The sequence below is a fragment of the Trachypithecus francoisi genome, unplaced genomic scaffold (genome assembly GCF_009764315.1).
Source record: "Trachypithecus francoisi isolate TF-2019V2 unplaced genomic scaffold, Tfra_2.0 Lachesis_group15, whole genome shotgun sequence".
NCBI classification, from domain to species: Eukaryota; Metazoa; Chordata; class Mammalia; order Primates; family Cercopithecidae; genus Trachypithecus; species Trachypithecus francoisi.
In genome coordinates, this window is record NW_022681460.1 from 9,270,953 (window position 1) to 9,295,337 (window position 24,385).

General features: G+C 44.3%; 1 protein-coding gene across 1 annotated transcript in view; it reads left to right on the top strand.

Moving 5' to 3' along the window:
• The window catches only part of AGPAT4 (1-acylglycerol-3-phosphate O-acyltransferase 4), a 152,704-nt gene that overhangs the window by 38,776 nt on the left and 89,543 nt on the right, over positions 1-24,385 (top strand). The window contains exon 2 of the mRNA XM_033234276.1: positions 6,815-7,081. Within this exon, the coding sequence (XP_033090167.1) occupies positions 6,904-7,081 (178 nt within the window). The 5' untranslated portion in view covers positions 6,815-6,903. The remainder of the gene's footprint in view (positions 1-6,814; positions 7,082-24,385) is intronic.

Below are 24,385 nucleotides of genomic sequence, written 5' to 3' on the forward strand. Positions count from 1 at the left end.
GGTTAGAATGAAAACATCTAGGGGAGGATGCTTTAACACATTACAGGTAAATTAAAGACAATGTCTTGATCTAGATATGTAGAGAAGGAAAACTGAGTTGATCATCTCATTGGCTTTCCCAGGGAGACGAAGTCATCTATCCTAGATGCTCCTTCTTTGCCTTCTTGCAAATGATAGAAAAATCTCCCATTACTTGGGTGCTCCCTGTTGCAGGCATCCTGGCAAGTGTTTCAAATGCCTTACTATACTTGATCCTTACAACCACCTCATGCTGAAGTTTATTGTTCTGATTTTACACGTGAGGAAAGTGAGGGCCAAGTAAGTGAATCAACTTCCATAGCTGTAAAGTGGCCAACCCTGGATTTGTAGCCAGACTGCCTGACTCTCAGTGTCCTCTGCACAGCAGAAGCTCCAACAACTATGCTGCATTGCCCCCCCGACCCCCGTCTCACACACACAGACACACACACACATCAGTGCTTGGTTTCCAGGTGGTCTCGCGTTGCCTGCACATTTCAGAATTTCTCTTATCTGGTGCTTTGGATGATCACCTTTCTGCTCACTTTAATAGAGCATGTCAACCCTGTGGTCCTTCCTCACGTTGGCAAGCAGTGTACCTTTTCTCCCTCCGAGCCTTGCAAGTATCTCACCTTTGTGGCATATGCCTATCATCCGTCCTCACCTCACCTTCACGGCGGCTGGGAAATGGAATCTGTCCAGTTCTGTGCCCCAAATGGGGTGGATTTCATTCTCGTCGTAAAAAAGGATGATAAAACACAGAGAAGAAAAGGAAATCAGCCATAATTCTTCTGCCAACATTTAGCCACTATTAATAGATAGTTATAGATATAGTAATAGAGGTAGGTATGAATGACATATATGCACACATTATTATTTTACAGTTAAGAATTATACTTCTTTGTGAACTTTTCCCACTCAGTGTATTCTAATATTCTCTAAAGGTCTATACCAGTTGACTTACCCACTTTGGTACACTGTTGGCTTATAGTCAACATCCCCTGTGTATTTAACCCCCTTTGTCTCTCCCATCCTTCTATGAATGACTCAGTTTTTATATCCAAGTGGTGCTGAAGGAGACTCCTTCTGGTATTTAGTAAGAAGCCGTGCTAATGTTAATGACGGTTACCTGCTTTCTCAAACAGCCATGAGCTCTTTTCACACAGACTCATAGCCAACACTTTTTCAATATGTGCCCTTGAGGACTGCCAGAGACTTTGGCAAATGATTGGCTAAATTCAGTATCTACTAATCTACCAGTGGCCTGGGAAATAAAGGTAATTTGGATTAGATTATGTCTCCTTGAATCTGTTATGATTCCTAGTGACAACTGCTTTTCGTCTGTGTTTTAAATGCTGGTGCAGTCATTTTCAGGTGATGTATATTGAGCTCATGGGTCAGGTGCTGCCTTCTGGAAAATTCCAATAATGTATCCAGATAGGGTTTCCTGGCATTTTTCCTATTCTCTATGATTTAAAAATGTCTTTGTGTTTCCACAATTTTTGCATGTTGCCTTAGTTTCCTAGGTTGTAGTTTGTCTGGGACTCATTATCTGGAGAGAAGCCTCCCCCTGCCTTTTATTTATTTATTTTTGTTTGAGATGGAGTCTCACTCTGTCACCCAAGCTGGAGTTGCAGTGGCACCTCTTGGCTCACTGCAACCTCTGCCACCCAGGTTTTTTTTTGTTTGTTTGAGATGGAGTCTCGCTCTGTTGCCCAGGCTGGAGTGCAGTGGCATGATCTCGGCTCACTGCAAGCTCCACCTCCCAGGTTCATGCCATTCTTCTGCCTCAGCCTCCTGAGTAGCTGGGACTACAGGCACCCACCACCACGCCCGGCTAGTTTTTTGTATTTTTAGTAGAGACAGGATTTCACCACGTTAGCCAGGATGGTCTCCATCTCCTGACCTCGTGATCCGCCCACCTCGGCCTCCCAAAATGCTGGGATTACAGGCGTGAGCCACCACGCCCTGCCAGCCTCCCAGGTTTAAGTGATTCTCCTGCCTCAGCCTCCTGAGTAGCTGGGATTACAGGCACCACCACCACGTCCAGCTTTTTTTTTTTTTTTTTTTTGTATTTTTAGTGGAGATGGGGTTTTACCATGTTGGCCAGGCTCGTTTTGAACTCCTGACCTCAAGTGATCTGCCTACCTTGGCCTCCCAAAGTGCTAGGATTACAGGTGTGAGCCCCTGCTCCCGGCCTCCTGCTGACTTTTAATATTTGCTTTAAGCCCTCATCGGGTCATTTTTCTGCCCCCAGAGGTAACTGTGCCGGCTTCTGTAGCCAGATTTCATTGTGTGAACTTGTTGAAAGTGAATTCCCAGTAGGATTTGACCTCCTGCACTCCCATCCCTAGGGTCTTTCAAGGTCATGGGGTGAATCTCAGGAAAAAGTAAAGCTTAAACGCTGCTTCTGAGCTCACTGATGGGAAAACACCTGCTGTTTCATTTCATAAGTACCAAAACCCAGAAAAAGGCAATACATCATCTTTGCTTTGTCAAGCACATGAATTCATCATGTTTGGCCTTGATAGTAAGAAGCATCTTCTTTTTTTTTTTCACAGAAATATGGCATAGCAGCAGTTTTCTAGTTCTCTGTTGATCCAGAAACTCCATGAGTACCGCTCTGATATGCTCAGAAACAGCATAAGTTCTTTGTCATATCCTTGCCTCGTATAATAAGCTACTGAAGTGGATTTGCTGAAAAGTGTCTTTCCGTCACATTGTAGGTACTTCCAAAGCTAAAAGGGAAATAGGCAAAGTAGTTTTGAAATGTTTCTCTCCAGCTATTTTCATCGCTGGCCAGATATTTATACCATCTTTCCTCAGCATGACATGAACTTGGCTAATTGCCACATTAGAAGACAAAGTGCTGTTTTATTCAGGATGGGAAAGACGCTGATATGGTTTGTATCTGTGTCCCTGCCCAAATCTCACGTTGAATTTGTAATCCCCAGCGCTGTAGGTGGGACCTGGTGGGAGGTGATTAGATCACCGGGGGTGGAGTTCTCATGAATGGTTTAACATCGTCCCGCCTTGGTACTGTATAATGAGTGAGTTCTCTTGATATCTGGTTGTTTAAAAGTGTGTGGCACCTCCCCCATCTCTCTCTCTCGCTCTTCCTCCTGCCATGTAAGATGCCCACTCTCCCTTTGCCTTCCGCCATGAGTAAAAGCTTCCTGAGGCCTCCCCAGAAGCAGAAGCCGCTGTGCTTCCTGAACAGCCTGCAGAACCATAAACCAATTAAACCTCTTTTCTTTACAAATTGTCCAGTCTCAGGTATTTCTTTATAGCAGTGTGAGAATGGACTAATCCAGATGGGTCCCCAAAACCTCTATCTGGAACGAACTTAAGACCTATGTCACACATTTGCCCTCCAGACACGCCCCGACATAATTCAGCCATGTTTCTTTTAATACTCAGCCCTCATTCTAAAGTCAGTTAAATTATTTAACACCTCACAGCACTTCTGGTTCTTCTTCAGAGGATGCCTTGACTATTCTTGTTTTGGCGTTTGCATATAAATTTGAGAATCCGCGTAAGTTTCACAAAATGAAAAAGCAATAGCCTCTCTGGGATTTTGATTAGACTCTGTTGTCCCTTTTTTTTAGACTCTGTCCTCCAGAGAACGGAGTCTCGCTCTGCCGCCCAGGCTGGAGTGCAGTGGCGCCATCTCTGCTCACTGCAAGCTTCGCCTCCCGGGTTCACGCCACTCTCCTGCCTCAGCCTCCCGAGTAGCTGGGATTACAGGCTCCCGCCACCACGGCTGGCTAATTTTTTGCATTTTTAGTAGAGACGGGGTTTCACCGTGTTAGCCAGGATGGTCTCGATCTCCTGACCTCGTGATCCACCCGCCTCGGCCTCCCAAAGTGCTGGGATTACAGGCGTGAGCCACCGCGCCCGGCCAGACTCTGTTGTCCCTTTTTACTGATAGAAAAACTGAGGTGCAGAATAGTTAATGTGCCCAAAACAGGGTTCCAGTATACAACCAAGAAGAGAGAGAGCAGAGCCGCACTCTCGGGCAATTGAACTCTCAAGCCCACATGCAACGACCACACACCAGGCTAGGAAATGGGCCTTGAGGACAGAAGTGGAGCTGAAACTTAAGACCCCAAACACACCAAGCCTTGTCTGATTTCTCTTTAGGCTCCTCTGCTTGGGGTTCCTCTTTACACTTCACCAATGCCATGTGAGAGTCTGGTTCATGCATTACTAGTGAGGGTTTTACTGGAGGGCATATGGTAAAATTTCAGTTTACCTTGAAATCTTATAAGGAAAAAAAGAATTCTTAATTTTTCTTCCTAATGCCCTAATATTAAACTGGACACTGAGGAAGGCAGTGTTTAATCCCCTGCATTTCCGATGTCAGCTGGCTTCCTTTTCTTAGTGTAGAATTGGCAAAGCAATGGATTTGTCAAGTAATTTACAAACACTAGACCCCAGAAACCTAGTGAAAACTTGAGCTTGGCCTGACCGGATTGTCTTGATGCTATTAGTGGCTAATCCGGGGACAATGGGCACATTGCATGAATATTCAACATCAAACTGTTACTGCTGCCAAACTGCAAACCCATGTAAACCCATCCTATTTATGTGGCTCCCAAAGTCAAGTGCACTGAGCAGGGGCTGCCAGCTTAACGCCTATTCCTCAACGGGAGCCTGAGAGTGTTGAAACTCAGTACGGAGCTTTCCAGCCTGGAAATGTCTGTGGAAGTGCCGTCTGCGAAGGCCAGAGATGTGATGATTCAGACCCTGCAGGGCCTGGATTTGCGCCAGAGAGTGGAGCTTCTGGGGCCTAGAGAATGGGATGTCTCAGTGGAGCTAAGATGATTTCAGAGAAATCAGGCCAAAAGCTTCTTCCCATTTCCCTTCTATCAGAAATGTATAGGAATCTTGCAAGAATACAGCCTGAATTCCAGATAGTTCCAGTAAGTGCAAACATGCCTCCTGTGACTCTCCGTATGCCTGAAACCGTCCTCAGAGCCAACCTGCATGGCCCAGGAGTGACCGCACTAAAAGCTGTGCTGTCTTCTGCCCTTGGGGTAATTTCTGGGCTGCTCTGTAAAGGGGTGTTCTGAGCCCAAGAGAGCTCCTGCCTCACATCTCAGGAGCAAAACACTCCTGACACATGCAGGAGAAAGAGCTCAGAGTTAAAACTGACCCCCAAGATCAGCTACCGATTGTGGCAAGCATAGGCAATTGCCCAACCTCACCATTGCCTCAGTTTCTTATTCTGAAAAATGGGATGATAAGAATACTCATCTTGTGGGATTCATAGGAGCCTTAAAATGAGATCATATGTGTGAAATTCTTACAGATGCCCCTCAATTTATGATGGGATTACATCCCGATTAATCCATTGCAAATTGAAAATATTGTAGGTCAAAAAGGCATTGCATACACCTCACCTGTCAAACATCATTGTTTAGCCTAGCTTGCCTTAAATGTGCTCAGCACATGTACGTCAGCCTACGGTTAGGCCAAATCATCTTACACAAAGCCTAATTTATAATAAAGTGCTGAATAGCCCATGTAATTTATTGAATACTATACTGAAAGTGAAAAACAGAAGAGTTGTATGACCTCGAATTAAAATTTCTCTGAATGGATATTGCTTTTACACCATCGTAAAGCTGGGAATTTTCAGTGGAAGCATGAGTCGAGGACCATCTGTATACAGATTGTTCATTATTAATAAAGATTGTAACAATTTTAGGGCCTCTCCACTATTATTGTTAGAAAGTTTGTTGTAACATTAGACGTCTTCCTGGGGTCGTCTGCAAGGCTCTTCTGCTTCCAGGACAAGCGAGTCCGCTGCTCTTAGCTTTCCTTTTCATCAGAGTATTTGAAACTCCTGCCCTTTTCCTCAAAGGAAACCGTTTATTTCCCAAACTGTAAAGTCATTTCATTATTCTGTTTTGAGCTGGAGACTGATTAGAGGACTGTGAGTCTGTTTGTGTGTGTTGAGTTTCTTTCTGATTTCAGAACCCTTAAGGATGTGTGTGTGTGTGTGTCTGTGTGTGTGTGACCAGGGTGTGGTGGGGGTAGTTTTCTTACCTTCATAGTTATTTGTATTTACTGATATCCTCAAAATTGAGCCCTTGTCTACCTTCACTAAATCATTCTACAAATATTTTTAAACATTAAGCTCCCACCCTGTGCCAATGATGGCTCTCATGTGCTGGAGAAACAGTGGTGGTTTTCAAGTAAATGCTTCCCTAGTCCTGGGTGCTTGAGGGGTGGCACCCACTCTGGGTATGTCCTCGTCCTTGTCCAGGGCAGGCTTGACTTCAGGGCAGTCCTGCTGGAAGTGAGGGGTGAGCGGGGATCTGGAGGAGGCAAATGAGAGAAGGGAGATGGCATGGGGCTGGGGGTGAGAGAATGGGGCTCAGGCCACGATGGCAGCAGGAGGGGAAGGCGGATTTGTGGCCTGTCCTGTGGGCAGCCATCACTCAAGTGGTACCCAGGGCTCCATGGCTGGCTCAGCTACTGCCCAGCTGGGAAGTGGTGAACCCTGGTGGAGTGGCTCCACCTTCCAGGCCTCAATTTCCTCACGTGTAATGGAAGTACCAACCTGAGGGGATATTGGGAGAATGAAAGGAAGGATTATTGTTAAAGGGCTTAGACTATGCTCGACAGGAAATAAGCACTACATCAATGTTGGCAAAATAAAGATAAATCAACTAAGGCACAATGAGTTTAACCTCAAGTGTATATTTTTCTTTTCAGAGCACTTTTTTTTCTGACTCCCAAAGCACATTGTGTTTTTGCTAACATTTCCTATTTGTTTGTGTTTTAGACGCCTTCCTGAGTCCTGGATCTTTCTTCCTTCTGGAAATCTTTGACTGTGGGTATTTATTTATTTCTGAATAAGAGCGTCCACACATCATGGACCTCGCGGGACTGCTGAAGTCTCAGTTCCTGTGCCACTTGGTCTTCTGCTACGTCTTTATTGCCTCGGGGCTAATCATCAACACCGTTCAGCTCTTCACTCTCCTCCTCTGGCCAATTAACAAGCAGCTTTTCCGGAAGATCAACTGCAGACTGTCCTATTGCATCTCAAGCCGTAAGATACTTAAGATTCTATATTTTCGTCTTTATTGTGGGTGTGTATCAGAATTACGGCTCTTGATATGGATTCACTAGGCTTTCATTGTGTGCTGAGCTGTTTTTTGTTTTGCTTTTGTTTGTTTTAGGTTTGAAATGGCTACTTTGTTCTCAATCCCCCAAAATTATTTTTTGAATGAATAATGCCAGTCGTTCAAAATTCAACAGCCACAGACAGGTATACGACGAAAAGTAAATACGCATTCTATTAGTTTCTTTAGTTATCCTCAGAACCAATCAGTATTAATTCTTTCTTAGTTATCCTTATAGAAATAGCATACATATAGCTCTTATACTTGTAAATGCATGTGCATCTTTCTGTGTATATGTCTATATAGATAGATACATACATATACATACATATATTTTTTAAAAAACGAGTGGCAGTATATTATATTGTTTTCTTCCTTGCCTTTTTCTTCAGCTTTTTATTTTAAGATAATGGATTCATATAAAGTTGTAACAAATAATACTGAGAAATCCTGTACACTCCTTGGCCAGTTTCTCCCTATGGTAGCATCTTGCACAACTGAAATAGCATATTCTAACCAGAAAACTGCCATTGATACAATCCACAACCCTACTCCTATTTCTCCACTTTTAAGTACATCATTTGTGTGTGTGTATGTGTCTGTATGTTTGGTTATGCTAGGCCATTTCAAACATGACCAATTTGACTGGCCTGAGTTTCAACAACTGAAAAGATGAATGAGTATATTGGGACATCTAGAAATGCATTTTGCTGTTGGTATGGATTAGCCTTAAGCCTATACCTATTCTCAAAAGTAGAGAACGCAGTGTGATATTAATAATGATATATGTAGGTATGAATATATTTTAAAATATGAGCTTTTAAAAAGTTTGGCTACGAAGAAATATCAGCTATCTAAGATTATGTCAAGAGTCCAAAATTATTGATATATTTTTGATACCATTTAAATAAAATGATCAAATTTGAATTTGAATCAAAACAATTCAAGCTATGTATAATTATCCAAGTGGATTACCACTGATCCAGTCTTAGTTGTTAAACTTCAGAATACTAACTTGTAAGGAAAAAAAGGCATAGACATATCCTTATTTATGACTTTTTTCACCAACTCAGAACTTGCAGATATGCCTGATACTATTTCAGATATAGTTTGAGTGCAAGACCTTCCATGTCTTGTATTATAATGCTTTACAGAAATATGTCTTGAAAGTCTTCATAAGATCCTAAGATTGAGTTATCATTGTAAAACAGCAACTTTAGTCTATTTGTCTGTGGCCTGTTGGGTACAACCACCAATTCAATCCAATACAACGCAATGTACTTTTCCTTGTCATAGACGTCACTCAGCAATGGTCTCCTAGTATGTATGCTTCTACGGTGGTATAGAAAAAGGAAAAACTTGTCCAAACAGCACAGAGACAGTAGGAGATGATTTGAACAGGAACTGTAGCTGTTTGAAGAGAGACGAGCTTTTGTAATCAAGGGAAAGGAGATAGTCGACTGAGATTTAAAAGATGTTTATAATTTTAAATGTCTTTTTACCCTCTAGCAGTTGGTCTCTATTTAAGCAGAATTTAAACTTAACAAAGCAATACTGATTACGCTTTTCATTGAAACCTGCATTTACATGACTCGCATGCACCTATGGAGATTCCAAAATCTGTTAGTTTGCAATGTGAAATCCTGTATGTTTGTACTGTGATAACCCCTACCCAAATTTCAAGTGGATGGTTAAGACTTGAGCTTCTCGTTTGGAGTTAAGAAATAAGAAACAGGATTTGGAATCAGAGTCCACGAGAGCACCATATTTTTCTTTTGAGTGATGGTAAAGATATGCTAAGTTTATGGCAGGACTGTGGAGATATTTTTCCCAGGATGCGTTAGCATATCTGTTTCTGGTGGAAATTAAGATGGGCAACAAATTCAGAAAGCAAGGCAGATTTTTATCCATCACAAATTAATTATTTAGAACAAACTCCAAATGAAACTCAAGAATTAACCATCTAAGATAACTGGCATCTCAAAGTGGGTGCAATGAAGGGTGGGCAGTCTAATTTCACTGAAGGACCTAGAAGCACCTCCATCCAGGTATACCCAGTGATGCTCTGTGCCTTCTTCCCCAGAGGAAGCACCTCCATTCAGGTGCACCCCAGCAATGACCTTTGCCTATGTCCCCGGAGGAAGGCTTCCTAGGGCTTTGGGCCAAGCAATAGTAGAAGCATTTTTTAAAAATCTGAAGCGGGAAGGGGAGAAGATTTCTCCCTTTAGAGGAGCAGTGCTGGCTGCTGGGAAAAGAGAATACCGTAGAAAGTGAGGGTGATGATCCTGGGTGGCTCATGGGCACTTCATGGCGATAAGCCCGTGCAAGCTATCCCCAGGTTTGAGAGAATCCTCGCCAGGATTCTCCGTTTCTGGTATCCCCATACGTGTTAGCAGGGCTGTTCTCTTCCTGCTTCCTTTTCCTTGCTCTAGATAATTGACAGACTTCATCTGTCAATTATTTCACAGTAACCAAGGCCATGTAAAAAGAGTGTTTAGGAAACCTTGCTGGGCCACTGATCAGCCAGAGGAGGAGACAGTTCGTGGTGAATTCAGCAGCTTAGCTAGGAGATGACTCTGCAGCGTCTGTGCTGTAACTCTCCTCTGCTTCCCTCTGACTTAAGATAGAAACTGTTCATGCCTTTAATTGTGTCTTCTGGTGCATGAGTCACTCTGAGCTTAGACAGTCATGAGCATTCATCATTTGCAGCTGATTTTCTAAGGAAAAGGCAGAAAAAAATGTTTCCTTGAGACACGGAACCCTTCCATCTCTGTGTTCGCTTTTCTAGCAGAGCTATGTCTTTGTCTCTTATCTCATTAAATATTTGTTAAGAGCTTGGTGTGTTAACAAGTAAGTTCAAAGCGGTTACCAGCCCTGGTGTGGTAAAGCTCTCATGCAAAAGGCCATGCTGATGTAAAAGACAAATAGAGACAAAACAAGCAGTAAAGACAGCCTGGGTAACAGCAGGACACACCGAGACACCGAGCAGAGAATTTTATTCTACTGGCAGCAACCAACCTCATGAATAACAAGTTCAAAGTAATATAATCTCGATGGATGATTTTTAGAGGGTCGCTTTGTCTTATTTTTGCCTAGATTTGTAGAAAGGAAAGGCCAAGTCAGGCTGGCTTGGCATGCTGAAGGAGGAAGGGAGGATGGAGCCAGCTTCTTTAAGGTAAAAAGAAGGAAGAAAGTTCGAAGAAGAGGGGTGAAGGGTAGAATTTCATTGCCTTTCCACTAAGCAGGATGTGCCATTTAATCTCTAGGGAAAGGTGGCCAAGCCTGGCTTTTTTTTCCTTTCTGACATTGTGGATTTCAAAACAAAACAGAAAGATTAGGAGAATCTATTAATGTCAGGGTTAAAAAAAAAAAAAAAAGGCAGGGGGTGGGAAGGATTGCCAATGACCTAATTGTCCTGGAAAGGGCCAGTGAAATGAAACACAGCATACACCAGCCTCATTCTACAGCCCCCAGCCCTGGTGCTGTGCTTCCAAATTCAGTGTTGACCATCCCCACCCCACACCCCCAGGCCTGGTGCTGTGCTTCCAAATTCAGTGTTGACCATCCCCACCCCACACCCCCAGGCCTGGTGCTGTGCTTCCAAATTCAGTGTTGACCATCCCCACCCCACACCCCCAGCCCTGGTGCTGTGCTTCCAAATTCAGTGTTGCTGTGAACAGGCTTTATGAGCTGGAGCCTGCCACTGAATATTCCTGGACTATGATGTTTACGGTTTTAAACGGCTGTTGGATGCCCAGCTACACATCTTCCTTCAATGGGCAAGGCCACATGGTGGCAAGAAGGGAGTGAGAATTTGGAGTGCCAGCCTGCAAAATGACACATTCTGCCCCCCCGCTACAGGCTCCATCCATCGCCTTCGGTGAGCCACATAAACTCTCTGAGTCCAAATAACGGGACCAATCACAATGGCTGCTTCAAAATGCAGAATGAGATGCTCTGTCTGAAAGTGCTTTAGACATTCCTTAAAGTACATCACATTTAGGATGGAAATTGGAATTTGTGTCCATGGAAGGAGGAAGAGTGGGGGCGTTGGCAAGGGTGTCTTGATCTTCCTATTGGTTCGTTACTTGGACAGGTAACTTCAAAACACTCAGCTACATTTGAAGTAAAGGGATGGAAGAGTTGACCAGGCTTCCAATCGTTTTCTAATAAAGGGTTTAGAATTTTTGATTTTCCTCTTGGGAAGTTGTTTACTTCCTTTTCACCACCCCCACCGCACCGCACACTTGATGAGTGTTTGCCACTGTATTTGTAGAAGGTTCACAAAAGGAGAGTAAGCTCCATATTACCTCTTACAACACTACTGCGTGTAGTGGTGAAAATGGTATCTGTGCCTCCCTGGCATAATAATAAACATTTGTAACATACTTCAGGATGTCTAAGTCACTTCAGATTTGCTACTCTAGAAGGGATTTGGCAGTGACCAGGAGGCCTGGCAGAAGTTGGTCTGCTCCTATCTGGAAGGTGGGATCAGGGCCTGGTAACAATCAGGAACAGTGGCAGGAAGGGCTGTGCATGCAAGAGGACTGGGAGTTCCGAGTTGCTGGAGAAAGTGCAGAGCAAGTCATGTAATTAGTGGAACCTGTCTGAAATTGACGACCACGGAGAATTAGAGATCTCCACACTGCTTTCCTGAGAGGAAGCAGATATTCCGCCCAGCCAGAGCCTTGGGGCGAAAAGGCAGTCAGGTCTTCCATCTGGGCTGGGGACTTGTGCTTTTTAGTCCCTCCTCTGGGCAAGGGTGCCTCAATTTTGAGTCTGTTCATGTGCTTATTGACCAAGGTGTCACCAGGTAGGTTTGAAAACCTAACAAGACAAACTTGTGGAACAGAGCAGTCTTTGGCACATGAGTCATAACATGAGACCTACTAGAGGCTGGTGTTTCTGAATCTCTGCCCTGAAAGGTGTGCGAGCTGTTGGTTTTGTGTGCTTTCCTGTGTATGCCATTCTAATCCCAGACACTAGCAGACTGATTCGCTTTTCTGCCAGCACTGGAAACTGTCTCCAGGTGTGTGACTGCCAGGCGACCTGCTAGGTGAGGCCTGAATTTGGATTTCCTCCTCCTTATGGACAAAGTACTTTTTGCACACTGGATTATTAAGTTATAAAACAAAACAAGCTTTCCTTCTTCTCTTCCTTCTTCCTTCTTCTTCCCTGCTTTACCTAGGAGCTCCCCCGAGGGAGGTCATCTGTCATTCTGATGGCCTCAGGATGATGCTGTGGGTGCTGGGCCAGCACTTTCATTTTGCTGTCATGGCTGTATATTAACCCACCATCAGCAGGCTGGGGACACTCCTACCAGCTGCAGACCCTCCTGGCCGGCAGCACAGGGAAGGCAAGGTGACCTCTCAGGAGCCTCCGCTATGGTAACTGAGGGCAATCCTGGCCGCATCCATGTGCGATCATCTGCTTTCATTCTATGTGTTAAAAGTTTATACCAAGTGAACCTAGCTCTCCAGCGCTGCCTGGCTGCCTTTCTGACTCTCCGAGAAGTGAGAAAAGACAGAGGGTGGCAGCTTCCTGATGTTTGTCAACTTGGCCAGGCAACAACTGGGTGTGGGCCACCCCCCAACCCCACAAATGAAAATACAAGGGAAGTCTGTGGCGTCGTGGGTAAGAAAGCTGTTGATCCCCCAAAGAGAGCATCGCTGTGGCTTTTCCAACCACTGCATAACCTTGAGAGAAGCAGTTTGTTCTGCTAACTCTGCAGCCGGCTTCCTCTGTGCCTCTCCTCCCCATGACCTTGAGAGAAGCAGTTTGTTCTGCTAACTCTGCAGCCGGCTTCCTCTGTGCCTCTCCTCCCCGCCTGATTAATGACAGGGCTGCTTTTTCTCATTTCAATCTAAGCGGAGTTTTCACTCTTTGAGTTCCAAACAGGTTTTGACTCCTTCATTTGTCCCAATACTTACTCATCTCTAAGATGTCAGAAAGGGAGTGTCCCTGAGTGGCCCCTGTCCTAACCCTTCATATCACTGCCTTCGAGCCTGTCAAAATGTAGGGTTGGGCAGGACCTACTGGCTACCTCTGCTGGGAGGTCACAGCCTCAAATTTGGGTCCCCTCTTTGAAGGTCCAAAGAGTCATCTGTATCAGTTCCCAGATGGTGATCACCTTCCCAGATAACTGGCTGTGGGTGGACATGATCCTACAACTGGTGATCTTGCCCTTCAAAGTAGCTGCACAACAGTGTCTTTGGTGAGTCAAGTCAGACGGAAAGGAATTTAAAAGACCCAAGCCTCTCGGACCCGCCCAGGCCTCCTTCTGCCTGCGGGTGTAAGGTTCTAACCCGAAGGCAAAACCCTGGCCCCTGGACTGAGCAAGGATTCCAGGAGTTTTATCTGTTGGGACAGCTTTTCCTCTTTTTACCCTGTCACCTGCGGGTACCTTTCACTTCTGAAGTGTGTCCACGCTGCACAGCTGAAACAGGCAAACACAGCCTGCCTTCACCTGGACTCGCACACCCTGACGGCTCGACATCACGAGATCCCTCCACCTCCAGCAGTGACGGGCTAGTGGGGGTGCTTCCAGAAACGGACGAAGAGCAACCTTCCTTGTTTTCCTTTCTAGTTCTAAGGGGTGTATCTCCTGGGAGACCTCGGGAAGTGACGGGGAATTGTTATAAATAAAGTTTCGGTGCTGCAAAAGAAATAGCACTCGAATATAAAATTTTCTTTTTAATTCTCAGCAAGGCAAGTTACTTTTTTTTTTTTATTTTATTTTTTTATTTTTTATTATACTTTAAGTTCTAGGGTACATGTGCATAACGTTTATATCATGTATAACTCCCCAATGCAATCCCTCCCTCCTCCCCCCTCCCCCTGATAGGCCCCAGTGTGTGATGTTCCCCTTCCCGAGTCCAAGTGATCTCATTGTTCAGTTCCCACCTATAAGTGAGAACATGCGGTGTTTGGTTTTCTCTTCTTGTGATAGTTTGCTAAGAATGATGGTTTCCAGCTGCATCCATGTCCCTACAAAGGACGCAAACTCATCCTTTTTTATGGCGGCATAGTATTCCATGGTGTATATGTGCCACATTTTCTTAATCCAGTCTGTCACAGATGGACATTTGGGTTGATTCCAGGTCTTTGCTATTGTGAATAGTGCCGCAATAAACATACGTGTGCATGTGTCTTGTAGTAGAGTAATTTATAATCCTTTGGGTATATACCCAGTAGTGGGATGGCTGGGTCATATGGTACATCTAGTTCTAGATCCTTGAGGAATGCCATACTGTTTTCCATAATGGTTGAACTAGTTTACAATCCCACCAACAGTGTAAAAGTGTTCCTATTTCTCCACATCCTCTCCAACACCTGTTGTTTCCTGACTTCTTAATGATTGCCATTCTAACTGGTGTGAGATGGTATCTCATTGTGGTTTTGATTTGCATTTCTCTGATGGCGAGTGATGATGAGCATTTTTTCATGTGTCTGTTGGCTGTATGGATGTCTTCTTTTGAGAAATGTCTGTTCATATCCTTTCCCCACTTTTTTTTTTTTTTTTTTTTTTTTTTTTTTTGAGATGGAGTCTCGCTCTGTCACCCAAGCTGGAGTGCAGTGGCCAGATCTCAGCTCACTGCAAGCTCCGCCTCCCGGGTTCACGCCATTCTCCTGCCTCAGCCTCCCGAGTAGCTGGGACTACAGGCGCCCGCCACCTCGCCCAGCTAGTTTTTTGTATTTTTTAGTAGAGACGGGGTTTCACCGTGTTAGCCAGGATGGTCTCGAACTTTCCCCACTTTTTGATGGGGTTGTTTGTTTTTTTCTTGTATATTTGTTTGAGTTCTTTGTAGATTCTGGATATTAGCCCTTTGTCAGATGAGTAGGTTGCAAAAATTTTCTCCCATTCTGTAGGTTGCCTGTTCACTCTGATGGTAGTTTCTTTTGCTGTGCAAAAGCTGTTTAGTTTAATGAGATCCATTTGTCAATTGTGGCTTTTGCTGCCGTTGCTTTTGGTGTTTTAGACATGAAGTCCTTGCCCATGCCTATGTCCTGAATGGTGCTACCTAGATTTTCTTCTAGGGTTTTTATGGTATTAGGTCTAACATTTAAGTCTCTAATCCATCTGAATTAATTTTCGTATAAGGGGTAAGGAAAGGATCCAATTTCAGCTTTCTACTTATGGCTAGCCAATTTTCCCAGCACCATTTATTAAATAGGGAATCCTTTCCCCATTTCTTGTTTCTCTCAGGTTTGTCAAAGATCAGATGGCTGTAGATGTGTGGTATTATTTCTGAGGACTCTGTTCTGTTCCATTGGTCTATTTCTCTGTTTTGGTACCAGTACCATGCTGTTTTGGTTACTGTAGCCTTGTAGTATAGTTTGAAGTCAGGTAGCGTGACGCCTCCAGCTTTGTCCTTTTGACCTAGGATTGTCTTGGCAATGTGGGCTCTTTTTTGGTTCCATATGAACTTTAAAGCAGTTTTTTCCAATTCTGTGAAGAAAGTCATTGGTAGCTTGATGGGGATGGCATTGAATCTATAAATAACCTTGGGCAGTATGGCCATTTTCACGATACTGATTCTTCCTATCCATGAGCATGGTATGTTCTTCCATTTGTTTGTGTCCTCTTTTATTTCACTGAGCAGTGGTTTGTAGTTCTCCTTGAAGAGGTCCTTTACATCCCTTGTAAGCTGGATTCCTAGGTATTTTATTCTCTTTGAAGCAATTGTGAATGGAAGTTCATTCCTGATTTGGATCTCTGCTTGTCTGTTACTGGTGTATAAGAATGCTTGTGATTTTTGCACATTAATTTTGTATCCTGAGACTTTGCTGAAGTTGCTTATCAGCTTAAGGAGATCTTGGGCTGAGACGATGGGGTTTTCTAAGTATACAATCATGTCATCTGCAAACAGGGACAATTTGACTTCTTCTTTTCCTAACTGGATACCCTTGACTTCTTTCTCTTGCCTGATTGCCCTAGCCAGAACTTCCAACACTATGTTGAATAGGAGTGGTGAGAGAGGGCATCCCTGTCTTGTGCCAGTTTTCAAAGGGAATTTTTCCAGTTTTTGCCCATTCAGTATGATATTAGCTGTGGGTTTGTCGTAAATAGCTCTTATTATTTTGAGGTACGTTCCATCAATACCGAATTTATTGAGCGTTTTTAGCATGAAGGGCTGTTGAATTTTGTCAAAAGCCTTTTCTGCATCTATTGAGATAATCATGTGGTTCTTGTCTTTGGTTCTGTTTATATGCTGGATTACGTTTATTGATTTGCGAATGTTGAACCAGCCTTGCATCCCAGGGATGAAGCCCACTTGATCATGGTGGATAAGCTTTTTGATGTGCTGCTGAATCCGGTTTGCCAGTATTTTATTGAGAATTTTTGCATCGATGTTCATCAGGGATATTGGTCTAAAATTCTCTTTTTTTGTTGTGTCTCTGCCAGGCTTTGGTATCAGGATGATGTTGGCCTCATAAAATGAGTTAGGGAGGATTCCCTCTTTTTCTATTGATTGAAATAGTTTCAGAAGGAATGGTACCAGCTCCTCCTTGTACCTCTGGTAGAATTCAGCTGTGAATCCATCTGGTCCTGGACTTTTTTTCGTGGGTAGGCTATTAATTGTTGCCTCAATTTCAGAGCCTGCTATTGGTCTATTCAGGGATTCAACTTCTTCCTGGTTCAGTCTTGGGAGAGTGTAAGTGTCCAGGAAATTATCCATTTCTTCTAGATTTTCTAGTTGATTTGCGTAGAGGCATTTATAGTATTCTCTGATGGTTTGTTTGTATTTCTGTGGGGTCGGTGGTGATATCCCCTTTATCATTTTTTATTGCGTCTATTTGATTCTCTCTCTTTTCTTCTTTATTAGTCTTGCTAGCGGTCTGTCAATTTTGTTGATCTTTTCAAAAAACCAACTCCTGGATTCATTGATTTTTTGGAGGGTTTTTTGTGTCTCTATCTCCTTCAGTTCTGCTCTGATCTTAGTTATTTCTTGCCTTCTGCTAGCTTTTGAATGTGTTTGCTCTTGCCTCTCTAGTTCTTTTAACTGTGATGTTAGAGTGTCAATTTTAGATCTTTCCTGCTTTCTCTTGTGGGCATTTAGTGCTATAATTTCCCTCTACACACTGCTTGAAATGTGTCCCAGAGATTCTGGTATGTTGTATCTTTGTTCTCATTGGTTTCAAAGAACATCTTTATTTCTGCTTTCATTTCGTTATGTACCCAGTAGTCATTCAGGAGCAGGTTGTTCAGTTTCCATGTAGTTGAGCGGTTTTGATTGAGTTTCTTAGTCCTGAGTTCTAGTTTGATTGCACTGTGGTCTGAGAGATAGTTGTTATAATTTCTGTTTTTGTACATTTGCTGAGGAGTGCTTTACTTCCAATTATGTGGTCAATTTTGGAATAAGTGCGATGTGGTGCTGAGAAGAATGTATATTCTGTTGATTTGGGGTGGAGAGTTCTATAGATGTCTATTAGGTCCGCTTGGTGCAGAGATGAGTTCAATTCCTGGATATCCTTGTTAACTTTCTGTCTCGTTGATCTGTCTAATGTGACAGTGGAGTGTTGAAGTCTCCCATTATTATTGTATGGGAGTCTAAGTCTCTTTGTAGGTCTCTAAGGACTTGCTTTATGAATCTGGGTGCTCCTGTATTGGGTGCATATATATTTAGGAGAGTTAGCTCTTCCTGTTGAATTGATCCCTTTACCATGATGTAATGGCCTTCTTTGTCTCTTTTGATCTTTGATGGTTTAAAGTCTGTTTTATCAGAGACTAGGATTGCAACCCCTGCTTTTTTTTGTTCTCCATTTGCTTGGTAGATCTTCCTCCATCCCTTTATTTTGAGCCTATGTATGTCTCTGCATGTGAGATGGGTCTCCTGAATACAGCAGACTGATGGGTCTTGACTCTTTATCCAGTTTGCCAGTCTGTGTCTTTTAATTGGAGCATTTAGTCCATTTACATTTAAGGTTAATATTGTTATGTGTGAACTTGATCCAGTCATTATGATATTAACTGGTTATTTTGCTCATTAGTTGATGCAGTTTCTTCTAGCCTTGATGGTCTTTACATTTTGGCATGTTTTTGCAATGGCTGGTACCGGTTGTTCCTTTCCATGTTTAGGGCTTCCTTCAGGGTCTCTTGTAAGGCAGGCCTGGTGGTGACAAAATCTCTAAGCATTTGCTTATCTGTAAAGGATTTTATTTCTCCTTCACTGATGAAACTTAGTTTGGCTGGATATGAAATTCTGGGTTGAAAATTCTTTTCTTTAAGAACGTTGAATATTGGCCCCCACTCTCTTCTGGCTTGTAGAGTTTCTGCCGAGAGATCTGCTGTTAGTCTGATGGGCTTCCCTTTGTGGGTAACCCGACCTTTCTCTCTGGCTGCCCTTAAGATTTTTTCCTTCATTTCAACTTTGGTGAATCTGGCAATTATGTGTCTTGGAGTTGCTCTTCTGGAGGAGTATCTTTGTGGTGTTCTCTGTATTTCCTGAATTTGAATGTTGGCCTGCCCTACTAGGTTGGGGAAGTTCTCCTGGATGATATCTTGGTTTTCCAACTTGGTTCCATTTTCCCCCTCACTTTCAGGCACCCCAATCAGACGTAGATTTGGTCTTTTTACATAATCCCATACTTCTTGCAGGCTTTGTTCATTTCTTTTTCTTCTTTTTTCTTTTGGTTTCTCTTCTCGCTTCATTTCATTCACTTGATCCTCAATCGCTGATACTCTTTCTTCCAGTTGATCGAGTCGGTTACTGAAGCTTGTGCATTTGTCACGTATTTCTCGTGTCATGGTTTTCATCTCTGTCATTTCGTTTATGATCTTCTCTGCATTAATTAGTCTAGCTGTCAATTCTTCCACTCTTTTTTCAAGATTTTTAGTTTCTTTGCGCTGGGTACGTAATTCCTCCTTTAGCTCTGAGAAGTTTGATGGACTGAAGCCTTCTTCTCTCATCTCGTCAAAGTCGTTCTCTGACCAGCTTTGATCCGTTGCTGGCGATGGGCTGTGCTCCTTTGCAGAGGGAGATGCGCTCTTATTTTTTGAATTTCCAGCTTTTCTGCCCTGCTTCTTCCCCATCTTTGTGGATTTATCTGTCTCTGGTCTTTGATGATGGTGACATACTGATGGGGTTTTGGTATAGGTGTCCTTCCTGTTTGATAGTTTTCCATCTGACAGTCAGAAGGACTGTCTGTTGGTCTGTTGGAGATTGCTTGAGGTCCACTCCAGACCCTGTTTGCCTGGGTATCAGCAGCAGAGGTTGCCGAAGATAGAATATTGCTGAACAGCGAGTGTACCTGTCTGATTCTTCCTTTGGAAGTTTCCTCTCAGGGATGACTCCACCCTGTGAGGTGTGGGGTGTCAGACTGCCCCTAGCAGCTAGGCTACTCAGGGGTCAGGGACCCACCTGAGCAGGCAGTCTGTCCGTTCTCAGATCTCAACCTCTGCGTTGGGAGATCCACTGCTCTCCCCAAAGCTGTCAGACAGAGTCGTTCGCGTCTGCACCGCCCCAGCTGCTTCCCCTATTGGACCTCAGCTGTGGGCTGTCCCCAGAGGTGGAGTCTACAGAGACAGGCAGACTTCCTTGAGCTGCTGTGAGCTCCACCCAGTTCGAGCTTCCCAGCGGCTTTGTTGACCTACTTAAGCCTCAGCAATGGCGGGCGCCCCTCCCCCAGCCTCGCTGCTGCCTTGTGGATAGATCGCCGCAGACTGCTGTGTTAGCAGTGAGGGAGGCTCCGTGGGCATGGGACCCTCCCGGCCAGGTGTGGGATATATTCTCCTGGTGTGCCTGTTTCCTTAAAGCGCAGTATTGGGGTGGGAGTTACCCGATTTTCCAGGTGTTGTGTGTCTCAGTTCCCCTGGCTAGGAAAACGGATTTCCTTCCCCCTTGCGCTTCCAGGTGAGGCGATGCCTCGCCCTGCTTCAGCTCACGCTGGTCAGGCTGCAGCAGCTGACCAGCACCGATTGTCCGGCACTCCCTAGAGAGATGACCCCAGTACCTCAATTGAAAATGCAGAAATCACCGGTCTTCTGTGTCACTCGCGCTGGGAGTTGGAGACTGGAGCTGTTCCTATTCGGCCATCTTGCTCCGCCCCCGGCAAGTTACTTCTATAGAAGGGTGCGCCCTTATAGATGGAGCAATGGTGAGTGCACACTTGGACAAGGGAGAGGAAGGGGTTCTCATCCCTGAAGCACATGGCCCCTGCTGCTCTGTCCTTCCCCTATTGGCTAGGGTTAGACTGCACAGGCTAACCCAATTCCCATTGGCTAATTTAAAGAGAGTGACGGGTGAGTGCTTTGGCGGGAAAAATGGTTATGACAGAGTAGGTAATCCGAATGAGTCAGGGTGGCGTAGGTAATTGGAATGAGTCAGGGTGGAGCAGGTAATCCAAATGAATCAGGCTGGAGTAGGTAATCGGAAGGAGTCAGGGTGCAGGAGGTAATCCGAAAGAGTCAGGGTGGATAACCGTGCCCGGCTAATTTTTATATTTTTAGTATAGCAGGGTTTCACCATGTTGCCCAGGCTGGTCTTGAACCCCTGACCTCAAGTAGTCCTCCCACCTCGACCTCCCAAGGTGCTGGGATTACAGGAGTGAGCCACTACGCCCGGCTGCAGTCTGGTTTTCTAAAGATCTTACAATCTCTTACAAAACGAGCGCTACCTGCCACATGTTATACTAATCAGCATTAACAGGACAGAACCATCCATCCATCCCATGTTTGGGCATAAATGGACCTTGTTCTGTTTTCTCCTCTCTTAGTAAAGCTTTATGGATAGTACAACAAACAAACAAACAGCAACAAAAGACCATATGAGGCTAGCAAGTCAGCATGCCAAATGGAATGTAGCAGAAGCAATCCAGAAATTGCTTTAATTTAGATCTCACTTAAAATTATTTATCAAGTTAAAGAATTTAAGTATCTGAATGTACATGATACTGGAATGATAGACGGGAGAAAAATGAAAAAATCGCGATCTGTGCAAGCTAAGAGGAACAACACTTCCTGATTCTGCCTTTTTATTAGCCAGCTAGTATTTATTGAGCACTTACTGTTTCAGGAACTGTTTTGAGTAGTTAGGCACAGAGAGTTTAAGTGACTTGCCCAGGGCCACACAGGAAGTGGTGGGGCAGAGATTGGGACCAGGAAGTCTTTGAGTGAAGAGCCTTTCACTTTAGCACAACCCAGCCCTGCCGTGCATTTGAGGAGCCAAGCTCTGGAGGTGAGGCCATGTGTCCAGTTGGTCAGTGTAGTAAGTGATGTGCTCTCAAACCTGTGACTTCTGAGGTGCCACTCCACGAGGCTATGGAATAAAAAGAGAAGCACAGTCATTAATGGGCAGGTATTTTCAGCAGCAGTCGTTACACTTGCTACATTTGTCATGTGTTGACTATGTATTAAGCATTGTGCTAAACTTTTCCTAGCCATTACCTCATTTACTAACACCACCACTCTGCGAACAGGCAATTCCCCTGTTAACTGAGGCCTAGCGGATGGATGACTTGCCTAAGGCTGGACAGTGAGGAAGAGAGCTGAGATTCCAAAATCCATTTTTTTCTACCACACTTTGAAATAAGCAAATGTCAAATGCTATGCAAGTTTTTATTTTAACACCCAAGGATGATGTTAAGCAGACATCTGCTAGGATCAAACCTGTGCATGCTAATTCACTGCAGAATGCCTGTCGCCGCCCAGCAGGCATTCTTTAACAAACATGCACCCGAGCTCAGCCCAGGGGGCCAGGCACTGGGGTCAGCACCTGGAGAACAGAGATGAGAGGGGTGCAGCTGCTGTCCTCGGTAGGGACCCAGTCTAGTGGAGGAGGCTCAGAGACCCAGCATGGTAGAGCAGCGAGTTGACGGCTAGACTGGAGGTACACAGGGTGTGCAGGGAACAGGACAGCCCAGCCATCCTGTGCAGGGCACAGTGACGTCCCCGTGAAGCAGCATCACCAGCCAGGTGCTGAGGAATGAGGGGAATTGTGATTGGCAAGAGGAAAGGTGGTTCAGTAGGTGGAAGAAGCATATGCTGGCATCACCAAGTGGCTAAATGGGTTTATTCAGGCAGCCAGGCACCCAAAGGAGATGAACCTATCAAATGTCATCATGACCTTGCTGTGTCATGAGGCTGTGCAAATGAATGAGGCCAGAGGAAGCATCCACAGACACCTGCAGGAGAGCGGGCATGCATACAGTGGCGCCTAGCAGCAACTTGCAGCCGTTGACCCTCTGTCACTAGATGGGCTCCAAGTATCCATCCCTCAGAAATTTAAATAATTGTGACCATCGGTTTACTTCAAGATTTATTTTTGTCTTGACCTGAACAATTGTTCAAAATGTGCCTTGAGAAACTATTAATTTGAATTTGAAAAAAAAAGTCTGTCCATGCATAATCTTTTATAGAAAGATGCCCAGCTGGGTCATTATTCCCTTGAACCATTTACTAAATATTATTAAGTAATAACATTTACTTACTTTTTTTATTACTAAGTACATATTACTTAGCGATAACATTTACTAAATATTATTAAGTAAAAATAGCATAATACAAAACTGTTGGTACATTCGAATACCAATTTTATAAATATAGACTGGAAGTAAACTTCTCAGAGTGCTATTTTTAGGAAGTAGAGATGATTTTAGAAATTTGTCTTATTATCTGGATGTCTTATGTTTTACACAATGATCTTGTATTTTATAAACTGGAAAAAATACAAAATGAAACCCAAACACCAAAAAAGGACAAAATAAGGAACAGCTTCTGGAATGAGTAGAAAAGGAAAATATAAAGTGAGCCCTTTGTGAAATCAAGTGTGGTGAAATTCATCAGCACCTTTGATTGATTGATGGATGGATTGACTGCCTCTTCCAGGCTGGGTGTGGCAGAGGACCTGGGACCAGGGATGACAAGGAAGGTGTTTCAGGCTGTGCCTTACAGGACCTGAGCAGAGCATAATCAACCCTCGTCCCAAATATTGCAGTCATTCATGAAAAGGAACTGAGAGGAAAGAACTGCGTGCTTGGTGTCACGACTGAATTATATCCCTCCAAGATGTTCAAAGCCCAGTGCGTGTGAATGTGAACTTGTTTGGAAACAGAGTCTTCATACGTGATCAAGCTAAGATGAGGCCATGAAGGTAGGCCCTAATCCCACAAGCCTGTGTCTTTATAAAAAGGAGAAATGTGGACACAGAGAAAGACATGCAGAGAGGAAGACGATGTGAAGATACGAGGACAATGGCCCCTGCAAGCCAAGGAACACCTGGCTCCCAGCAGCTGGGAGAGAGCCGTGACGCACATCCTCCCTCACATGCTCAGAAGGAACCAACCCTACTAACACCCCGATCTGAGGTTCCTGGAATCCAAAACTCAGACAATCAATTTCTGTTACTTAAATTCCCCAGTCTGTGGTCCTTTGGCAGCCTCAGGAAATGAATCCAGTCTGTGTTCTAAGTCTTTCCTTCTACTGTGGCGATGAAGTCCAATTTCCTGGTAAATGACACATTAATATGGTCTCTATTTCTCTCTCCCTTTTCCTCCTTTCTATGTCTCCCACCCCACCTTTACTTTATTGATAAGATAGGAAATGAGAGATTATGCAATAAAATACCTTGCTTTTATCCATGGACCAGGCCAAGAAATCCTTTTTCCCACCTCTTAAATCCAGGAACTCAAAGGAGTAAAGTGGGGCTGGTGACATTGGACGTGGAGGAAGGTGACAAACTGTATATAAACTGTGTAGGAACCTCACCTGGGGGCAGCTGCCCCACTCAGGTCCAGCCAGTGGTTGCCATGCTGGAAACCCAGCCCCAATGGGTGGATTTTCTGCTGACCGGAGGGAAAGCCTCACACGTTTCCTTTACCATGTGTTCCTTGCTCAGCACGTTCATCCGGCGTTTGTGTCATCTCTTTAAATACGCTGTTAGGGGCCAGGTGCGGTGGCTCATGCGTGTAATCCAGCACTTTGGGAGGCTGAGGCCGGTAGATCACCTGAGGTCCGGAGTTTGAGACTAGCCTGACCAACATGGTAAACCCCGTCTCTACTAAAAATAAAAAAAAATTAGCTGGGCGTGGTGGCGGGCGCCTGTAGTCCCAGCTACTCGGGAGGCTGAGTCAGGAGAATGGCGGGAACCCGGGAGGTGGAGCTTGCAGTGAGCCGAGATCGCGCCACTGCACTCCAGCCTGGGCAACAGAGAGAGACTCCGTCTCAAAAAAAAAAATTTAAAAAAAAATGTAAATAGCACCCTTAAAGTAAGGGGGAAATAGGTTTTATAAAA